This window comes from Pogonomyrmex barbatus, unplaced genomic scaffold (assembly GCF_055798465.1).
Source record: "Pogonomyrmex barbatus isolate J1 unplaced genomic scaffold, ASM5579846v1 scaffold16, whole genome shotgun sequence".
In the NCBI taxonomy this organism is placed as follows: Eukaryota; Metazoa; Arthropoda; class Insecta; order Hymenoptera; family Formicidae; genus Pogonomyrmex; species Pogonomyrmex barbatus.
Window position 1 is genome coordinate 2894530 of NW_028297112.1, and position 23621 is coordinate 2918150.

Genomic DNA, 23621 nt, shown 5'->3' on the forward strand with positions numbered 1-23621 from the left:
TATGTAATGCTTGCTACATGAAACATTCAAGATATCTGATTATGAAATAATGTTGCTGCATATCTGTGTACTCAATAATTAACCCGCAACGTGAGAGAAACTCGGGTTTACAATTAGCACCAGCCAATACGTAAAATGAATTATCGCACTGGGCTTTTGTCCGGCCATGCTTGGATCATTACTGCTTCGCGCAGTTCAATTCAATTAGCCTAAAAAGCTGGCCAAACACATTCGGCGTATTTCCTTTTATCTATAGGTCATATCCATTTCGCAGTCAAGTATAATTACTAAATTTAAATATTTAAGATTTAATTAGATATACTGCGCAAAATTAAAAAAATTTGAATAAATTTATAAATAGCTTGGATCAACGATTTAAAAAAAATCTCAAAAGTAGATTTCTTGCAAATCTGATTATTTTCTGCAGAACTGTCCGTCATATTAAATATCATAATTTAAATGTGACAAGACGGATATTATTATATTATTACAGATAGATATTATTCAAACGAATTGATTGTGTGTGTGTCTCTCACTCTTGCATAAAATTATAAATTAAATTTATGTTTTAATTTAATACACCAGGCTCTAAATTTTCAATCTTAAACCGACGAGTTTATTGTTTGAAAGTTCGGTTTTTGCATAATTCGTATATTAAATGGAGTAGCTGAATATATGAAAATCACTAACTACTTATTTTATTTTTTGCTATATCATCATAATTTTGTTACGTGGAGAAAAGTCGACGAGGCTTTTAATTGCCACGTGTATTTCCGTGTGCTCGGTTTCCCTACCAGAGTAATCCGACTTTGAATGCAAATGTGCGGCGTAACTTTTTTTCCATCAGGATTATCCGGCAGATTCGCAACAGTATTGTGCGCCGCGGATATGTAACTCCTACTTTTTTACTTCGCGGATTGTGCTGCTTATCTCCCGTCGTGCTCCAACATCAGCCGACACGTGTTTAATTTTTCCCTGGATAATATTTTATTTAATCCGACTTTGTCATGAAATAATACATGTACGTTACGTAATGGTCTTCCGCGAGAGTCTCATTTGTTTCTACTAATAAAACATCAGTCTCCCACAGTAAAAATGTCAAATAATTCAATAGGGACCTTAATAAAGTTAAATAAAATCAAACCGCTTTTAAAATTCAAGTTAAATAATTTTATGGATTTCTAATTATTTCTAATTATTTTATTCTTAGTTCGGTCAATTATTGTGATTTACTTCTTGTGTTCAAAATAATAACAAATTAAAACATGTTTAATTAAATACGGTTAATTTTTATTAAATGTAAAAAATAATTAAACGACACAAAATCCGACATCGGAATGTATGATGTCATCGGATCATTTTAAAGATTTTACATATTATTTTTCTTCGTGTTATCTGAGATACAAGAGATTAACAATAATACTTTTTATGTATTTCAATCATATCACATTGTCTAACAATTTTCATTAGCAGTTCAGTTTCTTTTGTAGTCGTTAGCTATCACTCATTTATCCTTTTCAAGAGATTAGAATTGAATATAATAATAGTATTGCCCCTATTAAAATAATAACAATAACCAAAATGATCAAATCAATCAAGTTATCACGATTCATGCCGAACATAACATTCCGCTGTTTACGTCAGTTGTTTAACGTTATGCTTTAATTAATACCGAGCTGTACCACGACGAAACTCACCGGCAGCTCGATGGTTGTTCTAATTTACGCTCTCTTGCATTATGCGGTACGCGCGTGCCTCTTCTACCATATTAATCCAGGGTTAGAAGTACATCCGTGTTACATTGCGTTCCGCTGAAATAATTTCGCTTTACAGGTAGACACGCGCTAATAGAATTATTTGGAAATTGGCGAACGCATGAGCGAATATGCACAAGGAAAGCTAATAAATTATTTGCATAAACATTTAATTATAGAAAGTCTGATACGAATAACGTTGAGCTCATCCATAAAGAGTTATGTAGTGTAAGCGATCCTAAGCGGCTTAGAAATGAAAATTATTAAGACGACGCTTAACGATCATATAGGTAGAAGCAATTTATTAGTAAATCGCTATTAAAGCTATATCTTGTATTAAGTAATTTGCGTAAAATATTTGGAGAACCGACTCTTGCAAGAGATAAAATTAGATGATGTAAATCTAATTTTCAAATATAACAAATTTTAAGAAAAACGCTAAATTGCCATGGATTTATTTTTAATAAAATTTTCGAAATTGTATCTATATAATTTGTAAAATATTTACATTATTATTATATTTAAAAATCGCTGAGTGAAATGTATTATAAGTATTAATAATTAATTATTAAATATGTATTCCTAATAAAATAAAATTCAGAATTATTTCCAATTATTCAATTATTAGTGGTGCAAACTAAAAGTTAGTTCTTTTCTCGTGTAATATAAACAAAATTAAGTTTAAATAACAATCGTGTTTAATTTAGCAAAAACTTTTCAGTAGCTTCAAAGAAACATCGTGAGCTGAAGTGAGGGCATTAAGCCTCGAGCATGATCGTGCTGTTCTCTAGAAAGGACGATCTCAATTTGTGATCACCGGAAAGTAATGGTTGTCCTTACAGCGTCACAGGATCGGCCATTTATCCCCGCGTGAATGAAGGCAGGTGCAGGATGCAGCGTACCTGCAGGTGCAATTGCAGCTGATAATGGGGCAGGTACTATTATCTCTTCCGTCAGGACGAATCCCTTATTAATGGTCGACTAATTGGATTTCTGGACGGAGGAGTGATTATGAAATGTGGTCTCGTGCATGTTGACAGAAAAGGGAGGAAGAGGTATGAAACGTACAGGGTGTCTCTGGTTCGTCATATCTTCCAGTTATAGTTCGCATCTTTACTCTATTTAGACATGTTTTAATAACTTTTGAGTGCAAATATGTTAAAAATTTAAACATTTTTACGATTTATGATATACAAAGAGAAACACAATATTTAATTCTTTATTTCATTCCAGATAAATTAGATTTATATAATATTTATGTTCTGAAGAAACGCATTCAAGATTAAGCACTTGTATTATTGTTTAAAATTATAATTTTTAACGTAAAATTTTTAGTAAGAATTTTGCAATCGATATGTATATTGCCAGAACGATATGTGACTTTTGAGACCCTCTATATACGGTTAATAGAGAAGATAGATTCATCCTACAATGGCGATCTCTGCATTTGGTCCTTGCCCGATATCCTCCCTTTCAATCGAGGAAATACATCTGATATCAGAACGATTGTCGTCACTCAAAGACGAAACGTAATTGCAGCTCGCAATAATGAAACAATGGCGCCGATGTATAATAGTGCGGATATAGAATCCGCATGTGAATAAGCGGACGGTGATACAGTCTATTGATAAAGGACGAGAAGTAATTATGATTGAATAATTACGACAGTTTATAACGATTAATTGCATGGGACGAAAAATGAATTTTAATCAAAAGATTTCTCTTAAAGATATTTTTTTAAGAAAAATTTGCTCGCACGTAACTATCTTTCAATAACTTTATTCAGTCTATAATTTATTTTTAAAAACTCTCTAGTTTAATTTGTATCTTTTATTTTCTTACGATCTAATAATTCTCTTTTGCAAGTAATGCCAGTAATTATATCATTGGACTGTTATTAATCGAAGTGAAACAGAGTACGATGAAATACGAGTACGAGGTGAAATTGTGGTTTTCAGAAATAATAAAGTAATTTTTGTCGTAATAAAACTTCGCGTTGTGACAGAATTTTTTTGGCGCTAACAATAGCGATACTGTGCGTCGCACGATCGTGCCACGTTTCGTGTTTCATAGTTTTTCGCCGTCGTGCCGAGTCGCCGTCGAGAGGAGGAAAATTGCCGTCGCGAGGCAGCCGCCAATAAAATTTCGTCATTAAAGAATCCGGGCGCGCTTTCGCGTGGCCACTTAATCAATAACGACGTTGAGGAGCCAGTAACGACGTAAGGACGTAAGGGGAAAGCAACGTAAGAAAGGGACGAAAAGCGGGCGCGAGCAAGAGCCATCGGGGGTAAATGCGGATAAGGGTAAGAGTCACTGGGGAGCGGAAAGAGAGAGAAAATGTAAAAAAAAAAAAAGAGAGAACTCCAAGAGAAGGAGTAACGACATGCAACGCATACCGGCTTTGTAACACGTGAAGGCTTGCGAAAAGCGGGGTCGTCACGCAATGCAAATGAGCATAACGCTCGCAAAAAGCGATAGCGGGGCTCTCCCTTCGGCAGACAACGTCGGGATCCTTTAACTTTAAGAATATCAAGTTTTCTCTTGGCTGCGCGCCGAAGAGTTATGAAACAAAAGTAGTTTGCGACGGAAAACTTTGCGTTCCAACTGTATCATTTAACATTTATTCATAAATGTATTTAACAATTATTGCTTATTAATTCTTAAGATTATTATCTTTGCTCTATATATAATTTAACATTACTTTCGTTTGTCCGCAATATTGATAATTACCTTTTGCAGTTTCGTGTTTTTAAGAAAATGCTTTCCAAATACGCATTGAAAGATTCCTACTTTTAGAATACAAAACCGCACTTCTGTTCACTTCACTTTAATGTTTAATGCTGATGCGCTAAAAAACCCATCGACTCTCTCACGTTAAAAAGATCATCCCCTTTTCTTGTCGGGGGATGCATCGTTAACAGGATCCCCATTCATATTTCATCCCCAATGTATCTCCATCGAAGCGAGAGCGGGAGTCTTCGACTATCCCAACGATCTCGCTATTTTTCCGCGTCCGTCCTTGCTCGAGGGTGCAAATCTCGACTTTAGTTCTCCTTTGCTGGCTCCCCTTTTCTTCTTCACCGTGCTTTCTTTCTGCGAGCGAGCAGTCTTAGATCGTTCGAGTAATCGCCAGATTTGGCGGATCTTAAATCTTGCGCGTCGACGCTAATCGTCATCCGATTTAGAGGTCCTTCTATCCGTTCAGCAAGAAGCTGAAAATGGCTATAGGATGTAAGAGGATTTGCTGTAAGTGGCCGAATTGTTGACAATTTCGTAATTCGTCACAATAATTCTGGTAACTTGCGGTGATATAAATAGAAAGAATCTTCTTTCATCAACTTCTAAGAGAAGTTTACAAGTTTATTAATACGAATAACTTCATATCGCTGATAATTACTTGTCTTTTCTTTTTTTTTTTTTTATTCTTTTTTATTCAATTCTGGATATATGCCGTTATGAATTATTAAAGTACAAGGAAAAATTCTTATAGATAGAGATACATATTATACATATTCATACAAATGTGCGTATTTTTTTATATATTTGAAACATTTTATTCGAATTTTTATTTTCTTGGTTACATTTTAATAATAATTGTTTTTAAGAAAATTAGTTATAATTGATAAATAATAGAAGGAAAAGACTACTTATAGAAAGGAATGATTTTAAAAACTTTCAAAAACAAAATTCTTAATTTTAGATGAATTCTTTATCATAATAAAAAATATTTTAATGTTTTATTGTATCATTATAATTGATATTATGAAAAAAGAATATAAGTATACTATTATATACAAGATGTTTTTATTAATAATAAAGTATGTAAATAGATTCATGTTTCAAATTTCAATTTATATATATTATGAAGTCAACCAATATAATATGTTAAATGTGAGTCACACGATTGTTGTGTATATGGTTACGAAGCATATAGAAATCATTGAATTAGACAAGGATGTAAATTAATACTGAAAAACGGGAAATGTATGTTATATATAATTTTTAGCATTTTTTATTTAAAAAGATCGAACGTCGCAACGTTATATTGAGTGCATATACAAACTAGCTGCATTGCACATTGTAAATCATTTGATTAATTTACCGTCGCATTAGCAGCATTAAACAAGCTGTCACGGTCGCTGTAAGTGTCTGCAACATATTAATGTTAATGGTCGAATATTGGGATTATAGCACAAAACTCAGGATGTAATGTTCAATTATGGGCTATGTGGCGTATGTTGCGCCGCGGAACCGCATGCATTTTGTATAAACTTGCATAATGAGCGTTATCGGCTTTGCCATGTTTCAGCTAAAGAAAGCGTCTGAGAATAAGAGGATTTGCCGAGAATCACGACCGAATGATCAAGGTCATCGTAAGTTACGTCACCATTTTCGAGTATAACTTGCCTCTTCATTCACAGTCGATCATATATTTCGTTTCATAATATAACAATTAAACAATTTAAATAAATATTTTTATAAATAGAATGACTAACTTGATACAATTAAAAAAGTTAATAAAATTTGTAAATCGAAAAGTAATATTAAAAGAAGGAAAGACATTTTTAAATAATTTTATGGAGAAACTTTGATATTCCCTTCTTTCTTTGAAAATGATAATGTTTTATGAGAGTTAGTGTCTAAGAACTTTCTCTGTTTCAATCTGAATAATATCGTGTACATATCTCAAGATGACATATCATTTTAGTTATATCAAGGCATGTGCCAAAATATTAAAAATATTTTTAATATTCTAGCATATGTTTTATAAACACGCAAACAATGTTTTTCAAAAGAAAAAAATAAAGGAAGTCGTACCTCGCAAATTGCCTCGCGTCCAACCCTTGTTCCAATTTACTACCTGAAAAGGCATCCTGCATAATAAAGCCGCATCTGAAATCGCGTTAATCCCAAAAAACAATCAGCACGAAAGCGGTTTCCATCGTTGTTGAACGTGTTACGAGCGATAGGTCCGTAAGTACGTGTGAACACACTGTAGTGATAGTTTGTACAAACTTTTAAAGTAAACGAAACAAGTTGAAAAAGTTGCCAGTTGTCAGAAAAAAGTACTATAATGTGGTCTGGTAGTAAATTTTTCTAAAGAAAAAAAAATCGTAGCCATAGGTTGTCTTTTTAATAATAGAGATACACACACACACACACACACACACACACACCACACACACACACACACACACACACACACACACCACACACACACACACACACACACACACACACACACACACACACACACCACACACACACACACACACCACACACACACACACACACACACACACACACACACCACACACACACACACACACACACACACACACGCTCTGTAAAAATATTACAAAATAATTCTAAATTTAAAATATATTTTTATTCTATGATTAATTTTTTTAACATTTTAATAATAGTTACTTTTCAATCCTTATAAATTTCTTTTTGCATTTCATAAATATAATAAATCATTAACCAAATATATAAATATTAATGAAATAATTTATATTAATTTATATCAATTAATTTCAAATTTATATTAATATAATATTTGATATACAATAAATACTTTTTATACTATTATATTACATATAAAAATCATATTTATATACATTTTTAATGTATTTTATACATGTAACAAAATCTTTTTCAAAAGAGTAAGACAATCGTATGTCAAGCTCAGGGATTCGAAAATTGTGAGAACAGCCCTGCCAGTTGCAGCTTGCACGAGTTGCTTCCCTTTAAATCGACGAAAATAAGGGGTTTGCGTGTTAAAGGGTCTTTCCCGTTGTTCCGCGTGTTCGTTCTTAAACTCTAAAGCCCTCGAGGCGTCGGCGCCCCGCTGTTCTAAAAATGGAAGAGAAATTTCGTACACTCCCATGAAGATCAACTGTTCAAAACGTGAAAGAAGTTATTTGACATTTAGCATTCACGAATGAACGTTGAACGCAAAATAAGATAAACCAGTTAGTCTTGTGTTTGTGTATATGTGATCCGCGTTTCTTTCTTTATATAAGATTATTGTTTTCAACGTTGCATGATAGCTCGAAAAATGCAGGATATGAAAATACTTCGCTTGATTAGATATTTCGCTAAAATAATATCAAACGTCACAGTAATATGATATTTCCTCTTCTATCTCTTTTATTTAAAGACAAGAACAAGAGAAAACAAAAAATAAAAATTAAATTAGCATATGTAAAATACTTAACTATTAAAATAACGTTTGTAGTTCTATAGTGTAATAATATGATCTATGTGATAAAAAGTTGCAATTTTTTAAAAGTAATAAAAAAATTTTTAATTTTTTAATTGCTTTTATGTAATTAGAAAAGATTTTTGAATAAACTTATATGGTATGTAAGACAAACGAGCTATTTAAATATAGAGAAAAAAAAGAATGAGGGAGAGGAAAAAGAAAAAGGAGAAATGAGAAATTGAGTTGAAATAATATATATTCATATTTTGTGCCGTTCCTTTTTTATATTAAAGTTTCGTATCACAATATATGTTGGTTTCCTGTCGGATTCGCGAGTATTAAAGTGCGATTAAAATTGACGAGTTGACTGTCAAAGAGAAATGGCCACCCCCTTCCCCGATCTCTTATATGATCTTAAAACGCCCGAAGCTTCAGATCCACGTTAAAAATGAAAAATCGCTCTTTTCTGACTTTTGCTTTGTAGTTGCCCCTGCGGCACCGCTGCCTCAACATCGAACTTCAGACGGCAAGAAACTCTTGCGCATATCAAGTTCGTAGCTTCTGTTGGAATGAAATTAGATTGAAAATTCAAGAGAAGAAACTAGTACCTGTTTCTACAAATATATTCGCAGTAAAGCGAAAAATTCCTGTCCAGTTGCTAATCAATGCTTACCTCACTTGTTCCGCCAACTTTTACAGCGGTTGCGCAGCAATCTGTCGAAAAATGAGATACCACGGAACTTATATAATTCTCATTTAAGACGTGGATTAATAAGTAAAAAGAGGTGCTGAAAAGCAGTGTCGCCATTTGAGCCTTCATGTGGGTTATAAGACGGGAAGAATGGCTCCTCTCCGAGAGATCATCTGCGCGCGTCAGCTCGAACAGTCGAGACTGATAAAAAAACTAGCTTCCCGCTTCGTCTTGCTGTCGTAGAGCGGGCTGATAGACGCGGAGGAACCGCGTCGTTCGTCGAAAGCAATCGTCGCGGCGCGTGAGCGGAATACTCGCGTGAACACGTAACGCAACTACGTGTCCCGCCAGCCGTGACGACAAGTCGTTTCTCTCCTCGTCAAATTGGCAGCCTGGCAATACGTATACGTAAGGAGCTATTATCAGGAGCGCGTCTCTCAGCATCGTCATTCTCTGGAAGGATGCTGCTACGCCGAAGCGGATAACGAAATCTAGAACGAACGGCGCCGTGTACAAGATGATCTTGCAAGCTAATGCAATAGACTTTTTATAAGTGACACACCCGGAGCAACGAGAAAGAAATTAAAGAAAATAGAAAAGGGAGAAGACAAATTCAAAGAGAAAGAGAGAGTACTAGTCTTAGAGATTCGTGAATCAAACGGTTTTAAAGTTTTAAATTCTAATTCATAGAATTATTTCGCTTTTGCAATCGGTAAATTTTATCATTATCGATAATATCTAAACAAGATTTAAAGAACATTTTAAGGAGCATAGATTTTAATGCAGTTTTAATATGTTAAATTAAGAGTAAGTTTATGCGATCGCGATCGACAATCGCTATGCGATACGTTTTCTTTATCATGCAGAAATCCAAGAAAGGTGCTCAATGTCGGGTAGTTTGATGCTCTCATGCATCTTCGATGAAGTTTGTAAGACCCCTCGGGACTTCGCCCGTCTTCTCTGTCTCTCCGTAATAAAATTTGGATCGATCTCTTTATGACAGTTGAAACGACGCTGTCGTCATTAAATTATAAATCGGAATTTCGAATACAACTGGTCCCATTGCCCATGTGGCTGAAATATTTATGATTCCATAGATGATAAGCAAAAAATTTATACAGTTATACCATTGTTGGAACAGAAATGATATCTCAGAACAACTAAGCTAAAGATATTGAAAGATATTCTTGTTTAGAAGTTCTATATATATATAATTTATAGCTTTTCGGCAAGTGTGCGTGATCAATTGTATTAATAATTTAATCTTGTCCAAATATAATTTTAACTTAATTTTTATTATTCAAAAAGATATAAATTTATATTTAAGTTTTTTGTGTTACTAACAGTAATTTATAATCTATATCATATAACACAATGCTATTTAATAATGTTGTAATAATATTACAAGTTCAACAACAAATAGCCTTACAATTGCATATCTGTATCAACATCCTGAATACTCAATGTTAGAATGTTAGGTGGTCTCATTCTAGAGGTTGACCCATTAAGGCATTGTGACCTTATCTCAATGAAGATGACAATATTGTGCAAACTGATAGACCACCATTTCGAGTCCCATCGACTTGTCGATCTGCGAACACCGAAATATAATGATTCCTTGTCGTATCTATTCTGAAATCTGGGACAAATCCTCTAAGTTTCGCGCATAGGAACGCAACGATATTGGATGATGTCATCAAAAATCGATTTTGACACACAAATATAAATATATTTTATAATTTATCATATAAAAATTTAGAAAAGACTTTTTCTGTATAATAATAATAATTTCTAATTTAATAAATACACAAATAAAAAATAATTTTTAAAGAAAAATATTGAGGTAGTATTTTTGAGATCTATTTTCTATTTTACATATATTTTATATTGCTATCACACATATATATATATATATATATATATATATATATATATATATATATACAAATATTTTATAATATATTAATTACAATGAAGATTTATTAGTAAAAGTTGACAATTCTAAATTTAGAATTTAAAAATTAATTTTTTGTAGATTTCGTAGATGCTTTGTAGACATCTACAATGTCTTTTGTAGATGTCTCTGATAAAGATTCGATAAGATTTTAGAAAACATTAAAACTGAAGATACAAAATCTTTATTGTAATCTCATTGTAATCATTGCAATCTCGTCAAGTTTTATAATCAAACTCAATAAGACAATGCAGAAATGTTCTCTGTTTCATTTTAGAGAACGATCGTTCTCTTACTCCTTTGTCTTAAGACTCTCGTATTGTTCGATCTGTCGCGATTCGAGACATCAAGCAGACGCAGGTGTTCCATATAGATAGCAAGCATTGGCCAATAAAGGCACCTATACCTCTTCTCTCCTCTGTATTCCCCTCATATTTCCTAACGCGCTATCCTGCCGTGTTCAACTTCGTATCCAAGTATCGATTTTGAAGCTACCACGATTTTTCATCGAATTTCCATGTGTCACTCTTCTTCGTCAGTCCTTCCTCCTCCTTTCCGACCAATAGTGAAGAAATCAAAAGTATTGTGTTAAAGAATGTACAAAAAATATAATTGTATAAATAAGTATACAATTATTTTGTTATTAAATTCGTAAAATAAATGATATAACGTAATATTTCTTAATTAAAAAATACATTCTGAAAAAATTTATCGTATCTTTTTCAAACGTATTCAGAAAAATGATTTTTGATTTAAATATTGCAAGTCTATTAATAATTTTAATTTGTACTTTTATAAAATATTCAATATATTTTTATTGTACTTGATTTTTATTGTACTTGATAATAAAAGTAATAAGAATATGAGAGTAAGCTTTGTGTGTTATGTTATATTTGACACGATAAATGCTTTAACGATTTGTTCTTCGAAACAATCGATTTTTTGCGTGTCGTCGTACAAGACATCGTAAAAACTATTCCATCTTTTTTTGTCGTTATTTGTTATAATCGCGAGCAATATTTAGCGACAATACCGAATACGACGAATTGTCTTGTTAGCTCAAGTGGAAGTGAAACGACAGATTTTAACAAGCCTCAATTTTTTTGCAATTTGTTCTTAACTTGTGAAGTATTGAAACTTAACAACGAGAATCCACTTGATATCGCGACAGCGATAAAAGTGACTATCTATGAAAGAATGACTGATAATGGAAAGATAAAAGGAGATTAAATTTTGCAATGGCATCAAAATGAATTATTTAGAGATTTTGGATGTGTGAGTTATTCATTCCTAGATATCTTAATTTTTTGTTTATGATATCACGATAAAGTATTTTGTTTTCAGATTTTTCTGGACAGTTGCTATCTTGCACAAATGATATATTATAATTAAAAAAAATTTCATAGAAAAAAAGTTTGCAACTTCGAAAAACATTTTAATGTTTAATAAAGGATAAAATATTAAAACTTTTTAATACAGCATATAAGATAAAAAATTAAAGTATAGAAATTGTTTATATTTTTCTGTTTACTTTTATATATCTGTATACTTTTATGTATTATTTTCTATTTATTTTTTATAATTTTCTAATATCCATATTAATTTTTCATTTATTCAGATAAAAATGCACATTATAAAAGCGTGACGTTTTCAGAAATTTAAAGATCTATCATGCAAAATCTAGATATATAATTAACAACAATAATTATACTTGGGAATATCACAAAAGTATCTAGTACATGCTCGTAAGACGGTGACGTGAATTATTGTTAACCTGATAAATGCAGTCCGGCAGCTGTCGTCGCGCTCGTCGCTGAATGCGACAAGGCATTCTGGTAAAATATGCGAAATGCATAATTGAAAAACGGCGGGAAGCGTCGGGAAACCACGGCTTTTTCACCGTTTCTCGAACTGCTGTAAGATGGGATTAAATTGCACCTGTCAAAGATAACTTAGCGCCATACTGAATAAAAATCGTATCATCATTATTCTCTTTTTCTACTTACGATACTTAAGAAAATCTAAAATCTATCTACATTTTGACGTAAAAACCACCCTGCCGGTGCAGTTTTCAATTTTGTGACATAATTTCATTTTCTCACTTAGATCATTTCTGAACGATATAAAATAATAATATTTTAGTTTTTTATTCTTTATATTCTTTAATATATTCTTTAATATATTTATATTCTTTAAAAAATAAAAGTTCTTATTCTGAGGTAATAAAAATAAATTATTTAAAATTTTTAATAAAGAAAGCAAGACATATGCCAATTATATTAATAAAATAAATTAATTAAAATGAATATGACAATAGTGCATAGAATATGACAATTCTTAAAAATCATATTATTGTTAAAAAGGTATTTCTAAATAATTTAAGCAAATTTATGATGTTTAAAACAGGAATAACAGGCTATATCTTGAAATTATCAAATCCCAATTTGGTATTAAAAATTGAATTAAATATTTAATTTCATTGATTCAACTGTCCAACAGAGAGAAAAATTATTTGATGATTTAAATTAAACATCATTTAAATGTGCAATTAGAGCTATAACCATGTTTAATTGAAAGAGCGTTAATTGGCTGCACAGAATCTAAGAGCACGATATCAAATTAGGTCAAATTATTGAACAATCACAGTCGAATAATCAGGGGAAAATCGGACAAAATGGACAAAAATAATAATCGCATAGGCGATGGATAGCAAAGACTCAATTAAAGACAATCGATATCCATTCCTCGGCGATATTCGATTGCATCTGGCTGACAAACGACCAGGTAATTCGAATAATGATTTGAGCAAGATAACCAAAGTCGTAAAGTTCTGCACGAGCTTTGAATCGCATAAATTTCGCTCGACGATGAATAGAGAGTACGGGGGATGGGAACGCAAAAACACAGAAAAGAGGGATAGAAAGTGAAAGATGGGGGAAAGTAAGACGAATGCTGGCCCAGCGAGAGAGAAACGAGCGATTTCGAGTCGCCGATGTAAAGACGGCACCGCGGTCCTTCGCTATATTAGCAAAGTTTTATGACGTATGTACCAGCGACGTGCAGTCACCGGGGGAAAATGCAAGTTTCCATCCCCCTCGCTGTACGATGCAGTCCACCGCTACTACGAGCCCCTTGGGTTTACAGACAAGGAGAACGGAAAGGGTGAGATGACATTGGGGGCGAACCGCGTGGGCCGACTGCCAGGGAAACTTATGCAAATCTGAAAATTTTGAGATACATATCATGCGAACAAGTTCGTAATAATTTAATACCTCAATTAATCATTTTACTTAATAAAATTATTAATAGAAACGCAGAATAATCAGTAGAATAATTATCCATATAAAGACTTATCATCTTCATCGAGTACTGTATGTAAAATTAATAAATAAGATTAAATGTGTTTATGCACAATTTAAATATAAAAAAATAAATTATTCTTTTCTGCTAATATATTTGAAGATTCTTTAGAAATAGTACGGAACGGAAAAGCAAGAAATTGGTCTTTTATTAATGATAACAGGTCGTCTCGAGTTCGTATCCGATTTTCCAAACTTGCCTTTTTCTTCGCGATCGTTGCTTAGCGCGATTCTTCGATCTCACCGGGCGAACCTCAATCTATTTATCTATATATCTATCGCACAGTCGCCCAGTCGACCATTTCTTTCGAATCGAAACTCGCTATCCCGCTGGCAATGGCAGAAACGAATTCCCGTAATCCCGTCAGACGTTCTCCGTCGAGCCGTTATTTAAAGCCAACGGGCAAAGTTATCAGCCATAAAATAACTTTAGTTATATCTCTTGGTTTCAAAATATGAATAAAATTTCTTTTCCCTTCAGCTAAATGCCTCGTCTAATTATTTACATTAAACATGTTATTTAATTGATTATATATCGAATCAACTATTTCTTACTTACAACTTATTCTAGTAAAACTGTTTCTTATTATATAAAGACAAAATATGCATTTTTAAATTATTAATTTAAAATATTATTTTGCCAAAGTCATGATTTATCATTCATATCATTCTCTCTCTCTCTCTCTCTCTCTCTCTCTCTCTCTCTCTCTCTCTCTCTCTCTCTCGATTTGTTCAAAAGTCGCACTAGCTCCGCTAAATTAATAATAAAGTAGAGTTGAGAAATTCTCTGGTTTTCAATTCGAAATGGTGTGTAATTTTCCATCAATATTATTTTGCATCGATCAATTGTGACGTTTCTCTTCGACACCTGTATGTTGCTAAATGCATGTCGTTTTCTGTTCATGCACGCATTTTACACAGCCATACAGGTTCCCGGGGCGATTTCCAATCTGTGATCAAGCGCTGGTCCATTTGCAACTTGATGGAGGTATTCTGGATTCGAATTGGCGTGTTGTTCCGTTGGCCGATCTATCCCTTTTCCGTGCGAATTTTTGGACGTCGAGGATTCGTTATTATAAAAATCCCTCCCTTCGATACTCGCAGAATATGTTTGCCCAAGAGAAAACTTTATTATTATTTTTCGACGTAATCATATTCAGTATGTTTGTTTTTTTTTTTCATCCATCATTTTCTTTAAATATTAAACTTTACGAGACAGCTATTTTTAGATAACACATTTCTTTAAATATTAGATATAAGACAGATAAGATTAAATATAAGACGAGCTATATTCTTTAAATTTTATAAGACAGCTATTTTAAACGTAAACTAAGACATTTCAGATAGAATCATAATAGATTATCAAATCTTTTTATAAAAAAAGACATAGAAACATAAAAAACATTTCATTTTTAATTTAACAAATTCATATTTAATCATAATGCCACCTCGAAAGTACGCGTGAAGCGCGTACACACTACGTATGCAAATCGATCATGAATCACAGAGTTTTAATTACCCTGCGTATATTTTAAGCGAGCGCGTTATACGTTCTGGACACGCGTAAGGCTGCATTCTTGCGTGCAATAACCCGGAGGTCGATCGGCGGATCCGCTCCCGACTGTCGAGATCTATCGCGGCGCGAAGGGTGAAATTCGGCAAGGAACGAGCGGATTAATCGCGATAACTCCGCCGGAACGACGCCGAGATTCGCCGGGGAAATTAAAACTTTCGCGAGGATCCGTTATCGGCCTTTCGCACCGACTTCCTGTCGGGTGTACACGCACGCGCGTGTATCGAATCGCCGTCGTTCACGCGATCGGCCTTTCTTATTGTCGGCAAGATCCTTATGGGCCGTATAAACTCTCACGTTTGCAGATCCTACACGTAATTTAAAGACGATAAAGATTTAAGAGCTAATCTAATGTTTACAGTAAAGTTTACAAAGAGGGTAGTAAAATACAAAGAGCGAGAGGAGATATTATATCACGCCGTCAAATCATGAATTACGAGTTTTAACCGAACTATTATATTTTATCTTTGCTGTTCCGTTTCTTTAATGCATCATGTTACAAACTTCTAAAATAATACGTCGTGTTGTATTTAAAATATTTTAGCGACTATATATTAAATAAATAATAATTATAAACAAAAAAAGATTTTGTAAAAAAATAGTAATCAAAAAGATATAAATATCTCTATTTAAATATAAATTTTGTTCAGATTAATATATACCTTCATGTATAAATATAATTTATAACAATGTAGAGGCAGTCAATATATCGCGTCAAGTTTAAAATATCCTAATGCAGTTAATAAAAAACTATGACTAAAAACTCTGGTTATTTAATGATTTCGAAGAGGTAATAATAATAATGAAATGTATTGTAATAAAGTATTGTTTTTCTCGAGTGTGCATTTCCTTCCGTCTCGCACACTCGAAAGGCGCACTTTTGTGGCTTTATCTAGCTCTCGCAGCAAAGCTTTCAATTTTCTTCATACCGTACGAAAAGGTCCATTCAAGATTCGCTTACCTTGACGCGCAGCAGGTGCTGCAAACTCTGAGCTTGGCTGCTATTTAAGGGTGGATTGTCGGTCCCGAGTCGTGCCACTGCAATCACGTTTTCTCGGGTCGCGTTGTACAAGAAGAGCGTGCATACTGTCTGTAAATGAAAGACGGGAGAGTTGACCTAGATGAATAGATATAGGTACATTGGCGCGTCATCCGTCGCTGCTACGCGGCGGCTTTATTAAATTCCGCGCGGCCCGATTTAGTTTTTAATCGATCCGCGCAGTTTGACGAGCCATTACATTTCTCATTGACATTTCTCATTATCGGGATTTCGCACTCCGATCGGAGATGCTGCGCATTAATTGCATTCTGGAAATTTTCCGGAATGTTCTCCCTTCACCCATCTCCTTGACGCCGAAACGAGTAACACAGGATGTAATAAACCCCGGAATAATCGACTGATTTTAAATTCTTTTCTGGGTCATTGAATTCATAGCAGATTGTGCCAAGATAATCTCACGGTTTTGGAATTCAAGTAAAATTTCTACCGAGCCACCGAGCTGGCGTGTTCGGCGCTAACCGAAGAAGTGACAAAGAGTGAAATGTCGTTCCAGCGGGAATTAACGGTCAGTGGGAACAACATGATGGCACGCCTCACCTGATTATTGACTTCCTCTCTCATGAAATTGTCGAGAGACGACACCGCGTCCAGCACGGTTACATTGTTGTGCTGCTTCAATAAGGTCTCGTCCTTCTCGCTGTACCCCAGGAACATGAAAACCCCGTGCGGTATACTATATGTGTCTGCGCAAATAACACAATGCTGGTATTACAGCGAGAAGAGAAATCGTTTCCTGTCCTGACTACTCAAAAATCGTCATATTTCAAGCTCTGGTTGAGTCCAGCAAAAAAAGAAAGAAAAAATAAAAAAAAAAAGAAAGCGCTTATATTAAACACGTTTAATATAAACTTTGTAAAAAAGTAGAATTTTATTTTATTTTTATTTTATATTTATTTATTTTATATTTATTAATCTATTTATTCTTAAACAATTAAATTACTTTTAATTATTTTCATTTATTTATTTATTGATTGATGTTTAATTTAAAAATGAAACTACGAATAGATAGCTTTAATTTGATTAAATTATTTTGTAAATAAAATCTTTCTGTAATAAATTCCAAATATTTTATTCATTTTTACCATAAAATAAACGAAATCAAGATCTGTACGCAGAAATAGCATTTAAGCTATGAGGAATCAAGTAAACGCGTAGTAATCTAATTAACTTTAATTTCATCGCAACAATTATGAGAGAGATAATTACTCACCAGGCGAAGGCCGCATGCATATAAAGCCACCACTATAGCAAAGGCAAGGACCTCGATGCGCCTGATAGGCAGGCGCTTCATGATTGTAGAAAGCAAAATCTGTCTTGCAAGGAGATGAATCGACGCAGATGGTGTTGCAAACAAGTTGCTCACCCTCACCACAATGGCAGAGTTCCGAGCATTCGGGCTCGTCATCGCGATAGAGCTACGTAAGTATAATATATTGCAATCAATACATTTATCCATTATCCTTCTTTAAAAAAACATTTTAAGAGAAAAAAAAACTTTTAAAAGAAAAAAACTTTTTTATCATAAAGATAAAATATTATTTTATTATAAAATAAATGATATTTATATGTATATAAGAAATAATTTTATATATATGTGTTTTTATATTATTTAGTTTTAAATTAAAATAATAATAAAATAATAATATTTTGATCTTAATATCCTTCTCATTACAGAAAAATAATGAAATTACAAATACGTATATATGATTCATTAAAATCTGTTTTGATTAAAATTGCTCAAATATTCATATTTTAAATTATAACAACTATATTTCATATCTGTTTTAGGCAAAAAGCTTTATCTATTTTATATCCATCAGCGAGCTTATCAAAATAATATTCAGTTAAAATATTAGAAGAAGAATTAACACCGATATGCATTTCTTATATTTCTTATAAATATAAACGTAGTACAATTATGAAATAAAGTTTAAATTTAAATTCTATTTGTTAGATTCAAATATTCAACAATTCTGATTTCAAGTTAAATGGAAAACTCTTCTTTTTGATTAGAAATATATAAATAAATTTTTTTCTATGTGAGGATTAGTTCTTTTCTTTAAGTTCATGTTATAAAATATCTCATGGTATTTTGTCACTATATTATATTATTGATAGTGGATTTTTTACTAATAATTTCCAATTTCGAATTTCCAATCCAATTTCCAATTAAAAAACGTGATCATGTGATATAATATTTGTTATATATGTACAGCTGTTATATACAGCTTGGAAATTTAGTTATTCAAATTGTATCTTGCTATATTCAGAAATGTAATCTATGTTACATTTTTTAAAACAACATTTCCTAAAAATCAAAGAATTTACATCAATATTTATTTCTCCTTTGTCATATGTTAATTAATTCAAATAAGATACTTTCTAATTACATTTAAATAAAAAATTTTTTATTATATATATTATATTCAAAAAATAAAAATATAATTGAGCATTTAAAATTGTATCTTATATTATTATTAATTAAAGAGTTCTTCTTTATCTTCAGAATTAAAAAAATTTCTTGTTAAAGAAAAGATTAGTAGAATATGCCATGACGTTAAAAAAAAAAAAAGAAATTGCAATTGGTTTGTCCGCTTTTTTGCTGATGAAATTTACTAGTATACAGTATACGATTTCTATTGACCCCATGCCCATTCTTTTTCCGGTGTATAACGTCTTAACGTAACAAAACCTTCACTTTCTTTTTGTCTCGCGAGCGTTGGCTCTCGAGTGTGGCGGCGGTGGGCGTTTTATGCCGCGACGACGATCGCGAGGAACTTGAAAGATTGCAAACGACTCACCCTTTTGCCCTTGCCTTCTCTTATGTATTGGTGACTCTGTCTCGGCCTTTGAACGATGCAGAAGCCTACAAAGAGAGTGACGTGAGAAGCTGCTTTTTTCACCAGTTTATTTCTCCAGTCTCCTTTATCAACCCCTTTTTCCAACGTATCTCACCTGGAGGCGATCTATCTAATTTGCTTCTCGATGCGGCAGACGAAAGGGATTAAAAACTCTTCTTTTTTTCAAGCTTCCGATACGCGGAGTTTTTATTTATAAAAAATTTATTTATTTATAAAAAAAAAAACATTGTACATTCTGCTCAGATTAAAAAATATGAATATATAAAGTATAAAAATACAATAATTAAAAACGAGAAATTTTAAAAAATTAAAAATTTTTTTAATAGTTTAAAAAATAAATTTGAAATACTTTATGAAAATGAAGCAGTATAAAAAAAAGCATCACAATATATTTTGATACTAAATTTTAGAAGACTTTGCGAGGAATCCAATTTTTTCCATGTTAAATATATAGTAACTAATCAAATTCCAGATAAAACTATTGTTACAATAAAACTTACGAGAAATCCTTTTAGCATTTATTTTTCATAGCTTTCTGTATTTTTCTATACTTCCAATAATCAAACTGAATAAATAATTAGTATCTAAAATTTGCGAGTAGAAAGCTCGATATAATTTCAGAGAATTAGGTCAATTATTATATAGGAAATTAATAATCATTAAACCCGCGTTTAAACTCACGTGGTGTCGGCGTGGTGGTCGTGGTGGTGCTTGGAGTGGTGCTTATAGTAGTGGTTGTGATTTCCCAAGTTTCCGTGGGTTCGGTGGTCGGCCACTTCGTCACTTCCGGTATTTGATTATCTTCCACTTGTTCGACCGCGGTGGTCGCCGTCGTGCTTGTCGGTGACCTTGTCGTTGACGCGACGGCAGTCGTCGTTGTCGTTGTCTTCGCCGTTGTCGTTCGCGAATGATGGTGTTTCCTGCGCGCGTGATAGTCCTTCTGCGATTCCACTGTAATCACCGATAATATTTTCAAAACGATGCAAATTAAGGAACAAAATGGATTAAAAGTCGTATACAAGATAGGCAAGCAATAAGAACATTTACTTCAGAATTCATGTATTAGATTTAAAACTTTGTTTAAATATGTGAGAAGGACATAACTTAATTAAGATACAAATTATTTTCTACTTTACATCATAAGACTTATTATTAATTATTGATTTTTTATTCTATGATTACTTTTGCTGAATTTGGCAGATATACTTTGCAGAGAATTATTTACGATGATTCTATGATGACAATTTTATGCTCGCTCTTATGACATCTCACGACACAATAATAAGCGTTGAAAAACAGCCGACTCAAATCGGCATCGTCGCCTCGGAATAATTTTGGCTTAATACTTTCTCCCTCATGTTTTCTCTCGCTGCGCGCCAGGAAACGGACGTGTGGTCGCAAATAACAACCGCTAAGCAATATAAAGTGCCGAACGGAGAGCCTGTAAAATTGCAGTTGAATGTACACGTGTAGCCATCCGACGCGGAAGTATGAAAGTATCGGAAAAGTCGCCCGGTCCCGTATCGCCGACGGCACAGCTGCTGCGAAATATTTCAGCTACCGAGGGGGCTCCGGGGTGATTACACTTTCAAGGGGCACCGCGCACCTCTCCTCTCACGGGACGCGTACAGCAATAATAGGGAACGTAAGATGCGCGTAATAATATTTTACGAGCTGCAGCGTGGCGACCTGCAACTTTTATTTTTCCGCGAAATAGATTATACTTATCAGCATTTATAAATACAATATAAAAGAGCAATAATCTGAGTTTTTATTTCTTTTGAGTAGAGGCGCTTAAAGCTTGACAATAATATCTTTAACAAATATCACCTAATATTCCATAGTTTGTTTCCCGAATATTAAATTATAAACAGGGAATAATAATATATTATGTATCTTCTGTACTTATTATTAAAATATATTTGACAAAATTTTTATTTATTAAATTTTTTGTATTAAAAATAAGTTAAATGAAATGCCATCAGGGAAACCGAAAAATAAGATTTACAGAGATCTATGATGATCAATGTTGCTAAACGGTAATGCCATGCGCAGGATTACAATTATGCCGGTCGAACAAACGACACAGGTTGGCTCTTATCGATCCTTCCCGACTCCGTTGAGTTGTAAAGCATGGCGAATGCAATGGACTGCATTCAGTTGGTAGATAAGTCATTTAGATACGAAGAAATTGCATCTCTTACTGCGCTTTAGAAGTGCATCATGCCGAGTGCATCAATAAAGCTTCATAGAGCTTTGTCTGTTCTATGATAATTACATGCTGTAATGTTTATCCGTAGAAAATTATCTATCTAAAACTTTTTCAAAGATGATAAAAAAACGGCTAGTTTATGTGCCCTTTGTGATTTCTAATTATTTTCTATTTGCAAAGGTCTATTTTATTAATAAATAAACGTAAAATGTATTTATTCGAAAATATCGCTTTAATGAAGAACAGATATTGTCATGTTTTCACACTGGTCAGAATCATGTGAGATAAACATTGCAAGCATCGGTTAAATATCGAAGCAATATCATCAGTCTATATTAATTAACATTCCTATACCTCCTATTCCTCAGATAATGTGCAGTTTATGATTACTTTTATTTAATCTCAATGTTTTAATATCAATTTGAGATTGGTTCCTATATTTTCAAATAATTCATATAAAAAAATATATATTCTCGCTTATCCGCAATCTATCTAAATTATGACTCTTTAATTATTGCAAAAATTGCAAAATAGTATAGGATTTTTCTTATGGTACAATATAGGATATTCAATATAATCTATTCTACATGCTCACGAGAGGTTATTCAAAGCCACCCATATTTTCAAATATTTATCTTCATAGTTGAAATTTTACAATAAGCTTTCATATATTTATATCTGTGAATATATCTTAAAGAAATTTTCTCTGCTTATATCCATTGTCTATTAAGGACAATGAATCACTAAACTTAGCTTTTCTAATTTAGATTATTGCGATTTAATTCTCGAGTAATAAATGACTCAGAATTTTTCGCTTACCTACGCAAGGATTCACCCAGAGAAGTCGTTGCCAACCTAGACAGCCGTAGAGTTGGTTAAGCTCGGTGCCCTTACAAGCACAGTTGGTATGAAGTTCAGTACCCAGGATGCCCAGCATCGCTTTTCTGCATTCTGAGGTTGGCCCAGCGCATTTTTTCGTTACACTGTCGACCGCGCAGCTTTGTTCGTAGTACTCCAGTCTAAGTCTAGAAAATTAGATATATTAGGATTTTAATCTTTAATCATATTACATTTATTAAATGATCAATAAAACCGTGAGAGTGGAAAAATTAAAACCAAACAACACTTAAAATATTGTAGTTTACTTGGAAAATAAATCAGAGATCCTTTAAAATATTATCAAAATAATATGCAGTAAGTTATATTATAAAGAATGTTACATTAAATATTTTGTCAATAAAAAATTATATTGTTAATATTAATATAACCTATTATTAATATAGAGAGATTAATCTAGAGAGAGAAGAATATTAATCAAAGAATATTAATTTTTTCTAACAGTAAACATGTTCACACATTCTAAATGTAAACATGAAGAGATTAATATTTATATATTAATTAATTATGGATATTTTATTAGAATGTCAATATTCAACCGCAAGTGCAAATGACGCTTTGACAAATTATTACACGTAAAATTGACTTAATTGACAAGTTGACTGATTTTCGAGGCAAATAATTATCTTGATTAAAAAAATATTCAAAAGAATCTTTGGCAGCAATAAGTGATTCTAACAATTATTGAACGTATCTATACAATTATTGGTGACATATTAGAAGCCAATATTGCAACAATGGACAATTGATTGAGGAGCCAATATTGCAACAATGGACAATTACGGAGTGTTCTCATTGACTATAGGAACTACGGGTCCGACAATTGATGTGGATAATGAATGTGTTTATGATAAAACATAAATTTTATTTTTACAAAAAAATATCTTTTCGCAAATTTTCATATTAAAATATCATAAATTTCTTATTATTTGATTATATATATATGTATATATGTATATACATGCACACACACACACACACACACACACACACACACACACACACACACACACACACACACACACACACACACACACACACACACACACACA

The 23621-nt window shown here is 32.7% G+C and overlaps 1 protein-coding gene across 2 annotated transcripts in view; it reads right to left on the reverse strand.

Annotated features, from left to right (window-relative positions):
* The window catches only part of Gfrl (Glial cell line-derived neurotrophic family receptor-like), a 264405-nt gene that overhangs the window by 10616 nt on the left and 230168 nt on the right, over nt 1–23621 (reverse strand). For both annotated transcript variants that reach the window (XM_089073808.1, XM_025217922.2), the window contains 6 exons: nt 22492–22697; nt 20142–20411; nt 19401–19465; nt 17810–18014; nt 17137–17282; nt 16501–16629 (listed from right to left, as the gene is read on the reverse strand). In XM_089073808.1, the coding sequence (XP_088929934.1) occupies nt 16501–16629; nt 17137–17282; nt 17810–18014; nt 19401–19465; nt 20142–20411; nt 22492–22697 (1021 nt within the window). The remainder of the gene's footprint in view (nt 1–16500; nt 16630–17136; nt 17283–17809; nt 18015–19400; nt 19466–20141; nt 20412–22491; nt 22698–23621) is intronic.